Source organism: Montipora capricornis, chromosome 9 (genome assembly GCF_036669925.1).
Source record: "Montipora capricornis isolate CH-2021 chromosome 9, ASM3666992v2, whole genome shotgun sequence".
NCBI classification, from domain to species: Eukaryota; Metazoa; Cnidaria; class Anthozoa; order Scleractinia; family Acroporidae; genus Montipora; species Montipora capricornis.
In genome coordinates this window covers 8,461,596-8,469,095 of record NC_090891.1, presented here as the reverse complement: position 1 = coordinate 8,469,095, position 7,500 = coordinate 8,461,596, and the positions used below count along the sequence as shown (strand labels likewise).

Here is a 7,500-nt window from a genome sequence, read left to right as displayed (position 1 = left end):
GTATCCCTCCTCTCCATCTTAGTTAACAGATTATCCAGTTTGATGTACTTCGACTGTAAGATCAAACTGGGTACTTCCCACACTCTCAAACCTTTCTCGTCCCAGAAAGCCTTCACCTTCTTGATATACCCTCCCGTCTTTTTCCCACCCGGGTTCCTGAAAAATGACTCCCACAACACCTGTCTCTCCTCATGCGTCAATTTCTACTCTTTATTACCCCTGCGTAGCCTTTCTACCTTTTCAAATACCAACCTTATCACCTTTCCATGTCTAACCTTTAGAGACATTGGTCCCTTCCTGCTCACCACGATAAAAACTGTCAAAGACACTGCTCTTTCCTTGTCAGAGGGGTTGAATTGCTTCGCCGAGGTGGGACGCGCGGTTGATAACCGGTAAACCACACTGACTCCCTAGCAATTAGGGATAAAATAGAGATTATCGCGATAGACTAAAAATAGAACGAGGTGATTCAATAAAATATGAAGACGGTGACTGGTTTGGGTATAGTAACCGACTGTTGTCAATGTCAAAACAAATTTTAATCTTAGATCTTAAAGAACGTCTTTAGCTACTTCAATTTTAGGGAAAAAAGTAGCCAAATTCTCTGATTGAAGTATGCGACACCTTTCTTTGGCCTTCGGTACTTATCGAAACCACTACAGAACTATTGCATAGGAAATCTATGTGGACCAATAACCTCTAAGAACATACAACCTCATGGCGGACGTTAGGGTTGAGCCTGGGTCGTCCAGGTGAGAGACACGGTTGATAACTGCAAAGCAACTCTGACTCCCCAAAAGGATACACGATGCATAATTAACAATTATTCCATGAGCGCGCGTTGGATATGAGATGGTAAATAGCCAACGAGGCGCGTAGAGCCGAGTTGTCTATAACTAGTCTCATATCCAACAAGCGCGAATGCAATAATTGTTTTATTAAATTCCTTAACTCCAAAAGTTTGGAAGTACGAAATACGAGCGAAAAAAGCGAGAAAATCTGAGCGAATGATAGAAAAAAACTTGATGAAGATGCGATGTTGTGTACTACCTTGTGGTCAGACATTAGACAGACCCAGGCTCATAACAAAAACATCCCTTGTCTTTTCGCGTACTTCTAAACCTCGAAATTGATCCAAACGTTCCACAAAAAGGTTTTTTTTTGGCGTTTTTCAGGGAGAATTTCGCTTTCCGGTGAAAGCAGTTTTAGCAAACACTTAGCACAATCAGTTGCCATATAAGGTCACAGGAAGGTATATGAGCTGAAAACCGAGATTTAGTGAACCAATCAGAGCACGAGAAATGCATTAACCGAGGTTGAAAATTTAATAATATATCTTATTACATAGTACTTTGGCTGTAGTATAGTAGAGTATGTCATGAGTTTTACTTTACTTTTATCAGAATTGCTCTGAGAACAGAGGATTTATGGAAAAAGAGATTTTTCCGAGGAAAATGTTAGTTTTTGCCTGCGATTGGTTCTGTAATTGTACAAATAACCGTTTAGTACAGATAACTAAATGTAAAATGATGCGAAACATTTGCTTTTGTTTTGTGCTTTTTCTGTTCAATGTCTTACAGAGTTGGATAATAATCTATACCACTTCCACTTTCTCTTGCTATTAAATTATTTGGGCCATAGACCTCACCTGAATATCTTCGTCTCCTATGGGATTTTCTCCTTGTTTCTTTTCTTTTTTGCTTCCTCCCTTTTTTGTTGTAAATTGTTGCTCCTCTCTATTTGGCTGCACATTTTTTTGCGCCCTGTGTTGTCCTTTTCATATTTTTCCTTTTTTCTGGTACTATCTTCTATTCCTGCTGCCATCAGTCGTTTACTCCTGCTCCTAGTCGCTCTCTTTCAAGCCAAGCTTCGCGAATTCAGCGTTGCCTTAGCTTTCTCCCTCTCACTTTTTCTTTTCTTTCCACACCTGTCAGTATATTCAATTAATACATAAATTTACGAAGGGTTTCAGCACTTCCGCAAAGCTAAGGAGCATGGGTGCACAGGATTAGGGCCTCGTATTGCTTAGCGGCCGTGCCTGCATGCGGACGGCCAGACACGACAAGTGACGTTATAACTAAACGAGAATTCATAACATGGGTGAATTCCACGAACCTACACTTGTAGGAATTAGAAAGAGAAAACAAAGAATGCCTCAGTAATCACGAGAGAAACAAAGAATGAAACACAACCATAGACACAGCTGTAGGAAACCCGGCTTCAGGGAAGAAATAGTGTCCATCACTCGAAAACCCTTCTCCCACTCTTAATCGGACGAGTGATTTGTTGAGACTTAATGTTGTGTGTTAAATCATTTATGAAGCAAATACAACTGAGCGAGACTATAGATATAGTGTACGGTGCGCAGATGAAAATAAATGTTGAATCTTTTAAAGTGATTTAGACTAATTCGGAGCATCAGGTGTAAAAGTAACAATTATCTTAAGGCATTGTAAAAGTCAATTGCAATGGTATGACCACTGGGAACATAATAATACTGTAATTTTGGAAATTTAAGATTAAGGCTAACCACGAGCACCGCTACATTTCTCTCCTCAGCGCATGCCCTCGGGTTTTATCATGAACAGTCCAGGCCTGACAGAGATGCTTATGTCAGAATTAACTTTGGGAATATACGAGCAAGTACGTACAGATGATAATAGTATATTCTGAACAAATTATTTGGGTCAGGCCCAGAAGCCAAAGTTCATAACATTCTAAACAATAGCCCTTTTCACGGTTAGATTTTCTAGTTTGCATTACAATGTAATCTAGCATTTATGTGAGGCAATTTTGGGCTATTTTGTAGTTTTAACTCGAAATTGCCTCGCACCCACGTTAGATTACAAATGAGAAAATCTAACCGTGAAAAGGGCTATTGAAACTTTGAATTTGGGAAAATGGCTTGTGGAAACGGTAAGGGTGACAATATTACTTTATTATATGCCTCGTGTTTCTGGCCGATATAACGCGCGCTGTGATTGGCTAAGAGCAGCTTAGCCCCGGGGTATTATTCTCCCGTAGTGCCTATGGGCAGATATGGATTATGCAAATTAGTTTTTTGCTTTGTTAGAACCGATCTGTTAGCCAGCCGACCATGTGCTCTGTTAGCCATATAATAAACAACCAGGAGCCCATCTGGAGCGTGCAACTTCCATACAGCGACTGTGAAACGGCCTTTTCACAAGTAGGTTTATTTTTAGACTAGCCCTTCCCGCGAATAGGCCTTTTTCGATATACTAAAATTCAGCTTGATAGCGAGTCAGTGAGGACAAAGACAAAGGAAAGTGGATGATATGTAAATATTTTTCACATTAATTCCTACGTGTTTCTATTGTCTTTGTCCTCACTGCCTCAATTTCAAGCTGAATATTTAATATATCGAAAATGGCCTATTAGGTCAAAAAACAAAGGCAGTTCCGGTTCGGTGACCCTATGACGTCAGCTTAATTTCTTGTAATTGGTCATCGGGCTCCTGTGGGAGTCTCATTCGCGGGAAATTCAATCTAAAAATAAATCGGTCTGTGAAAACGCCGTTACACGAACTTAGTAGAGTTGTAGGCTCCGGGTCATAGGTTCCTGAAACAACTTACTAGCGGAGCTCCGCGCGCGCGGAGCACCATAGTTAAGATAGTATGGTGACCCATCGATGCTAGGCTCGATTACCAGCCGCTTTTTCGGGAAATGAACCAGCGCTCACTCCCAAAATCACGGCTGGGCGAGTGAGGTGAACCATTGTTGATATCCGCCAATCAGAAAACCGCCTGAACAAATCGAACAAGCATAAATTATAATTTTTGGTACAAGTTGTGGCTGCGAAGGTATTCTTTGACCCGGCCTGTTCACACTTTAGAGTACGATTACGGTGGGAAACATCCAAGATTATGACAACGGGAAGAGTTCGAGAAGCTGGAGAATGGTAATGTGCCGTTTTCTACAGCCCTCGTTCGGAAACTTCATTAATTTTCCAGTTGGCGCCAAGGGCAAAATACGGCTTTCGAATCCATTGCTATTGCAATTTCTCCTCAGACTTTGCTAATGTAAGAGCAGGTAAAATTCCTAAAGATCAATTGAAATTACTGCTGAGTTGCTTAGTTGCAGAACTGAGGAGGCCGGTGAGGCCGACTGAGAGATTTGTAGCGGCCGAATATTTTGTCGATGAATGATTATTCGCCTGGGTTGAATTCAAACTCACATCGATCATTTAACCACAAACTCAAGCTCGCGTCATCTGAAAACTTCACATAGAAGTTTAAGCTATGTTTAAGTTATGTAATTACTGTTTTGTTAAAATCAATCTTTTGTGTTGTCTAATGCCATTTGCCCGCAGCTACTAACTTCGCATAAATTATATTTTGAATTTTCGTCACAGACTCGATCTATCGCTCACGCGTCCAGCCGTCTCTTCTCGAGGAGGATACCCGAACTCGAGTGAGCCGCGAAAATCGAGCCTACATCGATGCCAGAAATTTTGGTTTTATAGCCATGACGTCATTGACCGTCCGTACGTCCGTCCGTCCACCCGTCCACGTATGCCAATGTGACCATTATCATGCTAAAATTTGGTTTTATCAACGGAGTTGATAATGTAAATTGGCCACCGTACAGAGATTCTAAAAGCTGACGTTTCGAGCGTTAGCCCTTCGTCAGAGCGAATCGAGGGATTATGGGTTATGTGTAGTTTTTATAGTAGAGGAGGAGCTACGCTATTGGTGGTAACATGGCAACGTGAAAAATAGGAATATATTAGTTAAATGAAAAGCGTTCGTTAATACCGTGAGGATTAAGGGTGCCGATCTGAAAGATGAATTTTTGTTCCAGATTCTTGCGGCTTTCCGTCGTACCTAGATGTAGGGAAAGGCCGCAGATAGCCATGTGTTTTATGGAGTGGTTAGGCAGATTGAAATGGCGAGCGACTGGCTTAGATGCATCCTTGTCATTCTTCTCAACATCGCGAAGGTGTTCGCGGAATCGGTCACCTAGTCGTCTACCTGTCTCACCAATGTATAATTTATTGCATAACGTGCAGGTTATGCAATAAATGACATTTGCGGAGGTACATGTGAAACGATCGGTGATCTTAACAGATCGCTTAGGTCCCGATATCTTGCTAGTGTTAACAATGAAAAGACAAGTTTTGCATCGTGAGCGCGCGCATTTGAAAGTGCCGGGTTGCTCGTTAGTTTTGAGCGCGCTTCTAACTAAAAAGTTGCCTACGTTTTTGTCGCGTTTGAATGAAATAAGTGGAGGTTGCGAAAAGATTCTACCAGTCTCGGGATCATTTTGGAGTAATTTAAAATTACTAAGAATGATGCTTTTGACTGCGTGATTATGAGGATGGAAAGTGAGGGTGAATGGAATTCTGTCATTCTTATCTTTTTGTGACGTTTGTAGTGATGACTGTCGATCAAATTGTTGGGCGCGATGAAGGCCCGCTTTGACCACAGAGACAGGATAGCCACGTTTTTCGAAGAACTGGCACATCTCCTCTGATTTGCTGGAAAAATCGGAGTCATCACTACATAGACGTCGAAGTCTAAGAAATTGAGAATAAGGGATGGAGTTCTTGACATGTGATGGATGTGACGATGAATACAACAAATAACTGTGTGAATCAGTAGGTTTGTAGTGCACACTAGTACATAGCACGTTGCCTCTAATAGAAACGTTGATATCTAGAAAAGCCAATGAAGTTTCCGAAATCTCCCAGGTATATTTAAGAGCCGGATGAAAAGAGTTGACGGAGGTTATAAATTGATCGAGTTCTTCTCTGCTGGATGAAATAGCGCCGATGCAGTCGTCGATGTAACGGCCGTAGAGTTCAGGTTTGGGGCCGTTGTACTGACTAAAAATTGGTGTTCAACATATCCTACAAAAAGATTGGCATAGCTAGGTCCCATTCTTGTGCCCATCGCTACACCATTAATTTGTTTGTAATAGTTGCCGGCGAATGAAAAACAATTAAGCGTTAAAACTAGTTCGGCAAGGCGGAGGAGCGTTTCCGAGCTAGGTTCTTTGACAGTGCGTTGATCGAAAAAGTGTTTAAGTGCTTGAAGACCTTCGCTATTAGGAATGACTGTGTATAGAGATGTAATGTCCATGGTGAAAATAAGTTTGTCTTGGCCGGAGAAATTGAAATCGCGGAAAATTTGTAGTGCGTGTGTACTGTCTTTAATGTATGATGGCAAAGATTTGACGATAGGCGTCATAATCCTGTCTAAGTAGCTAGAAATGAGTTCGGTGGGGCAACTACAGGCAGAAACGATAGGGCGACCTGGGTTGTTGGGTTTGTGAATTTTAGGCAAGAAGTAAATGCACGAAGTTCTAGGGGTGTTGATGATGAGATTAGTGGCAGTGTCCGGTAATTCTTGATTAACTATAAGATTTTGAATGGTGTCTTTGACAATTTTTTGATTGTTGGAAGTGAGATCTTTAGGGATTTTGGCATAAAACGAGGTATCCGAAAGTTGCCGCAAAGCTTCTTTTAGGTAAAGGTCGGACCGCCAAACAACTACCGCGCCGCCTTTGTCAGCCGATTTGACAACTATGTCGTTGCGTTTACTAAGATTTTTAAGCGCCGCCCACTCTTCCGAGGAAAGGTTGGAAAATTTAGTGTTGCGATTGAATTTAAGTTTGTGAATGTCGTGACGGCATTTTTTGGTGAAAAAATCTAAAGAGGCAAATTGTCCCTCTGGGGGAGTCCATTTGGATTTGCGAACTAGAAGTGTTTCAAAAATATCTTTATTAGAAGTGTCCGAATCATGCTCTTTGTCGTGAAAAAAGGCTTTTAACTGAACGCGGCGAAGGAATTTTTCGACATCTTGCTTAATAGAAAATTCGTTGGTGCGTTTGGTAATAGGGACAAAATTTAGGCCCTTACTGAGAACAGATTTCTCTGAGTCAGTAAGCGGAAGATTTTCTGGAATTGTAATTACGGTATTATGGCTATGCAATGTAGTGTCGTCGGTAATTTGCGGACCTATTAATTGTTGAAGTTTTAGAGTCTTGGTTTGGTGTAAATGGTTAAACATTTACATGGGATCAAGTTAATGATGCAGGCTTATTTATATAGACCGTAGAATGAAGAAATGAAACCCATACCGTTAATCAACCGATTAATTGTAGTGAATGAAAAACATGAAGAATTGCCCTGAGCGGGATTTGAACCCACGTCCCCCTGAACACCGGTAGGGTGTGATGACCACTACACCATCAGGACAACCACGCTGGCAACGCAGCTATCGAGACAGTGAATTGGCCTTCGTGAGTATATATATATATATATATATATATGTATAAACTAGCATGATACTGGTCACATTGGCATACGTTGCACACGTTGCCAATGGTCACATTGGCAATATATATATATATATATATATATATATATATATATATATATATATATATATATATACAATATGTATACAATGTGCCCTCCCGGTTGTTACCATAATGGCTTTATGGCAACTCCTGAACTTGGGCACAGGATGTACGGTT

General features: G+C 41.0%; 1 protein-coding gene across 1 annotated transcript in view; it reads left to right on the top strand.

Annotated features, from left to right (window-relative positions):
- The window catches only part of LOC138015095 (high choriolytic enzyme 2-like), a 67,100-nt gene that overhangs the window by 29,483 nt on the left and 30,117 nt on the right, over positions 1-7,500 (top strand). Inside the window, exon 5 of the mRNA XM_068862012.1 lies at positions 2,560-2,643. Coding sequence (XP_068718113.1) covers positions 2,560-2,643 — 84 coding nt within the window. The remainder of the gene's footprint in view (positions 1-2,559; positions 2,644-7,500) is intronic.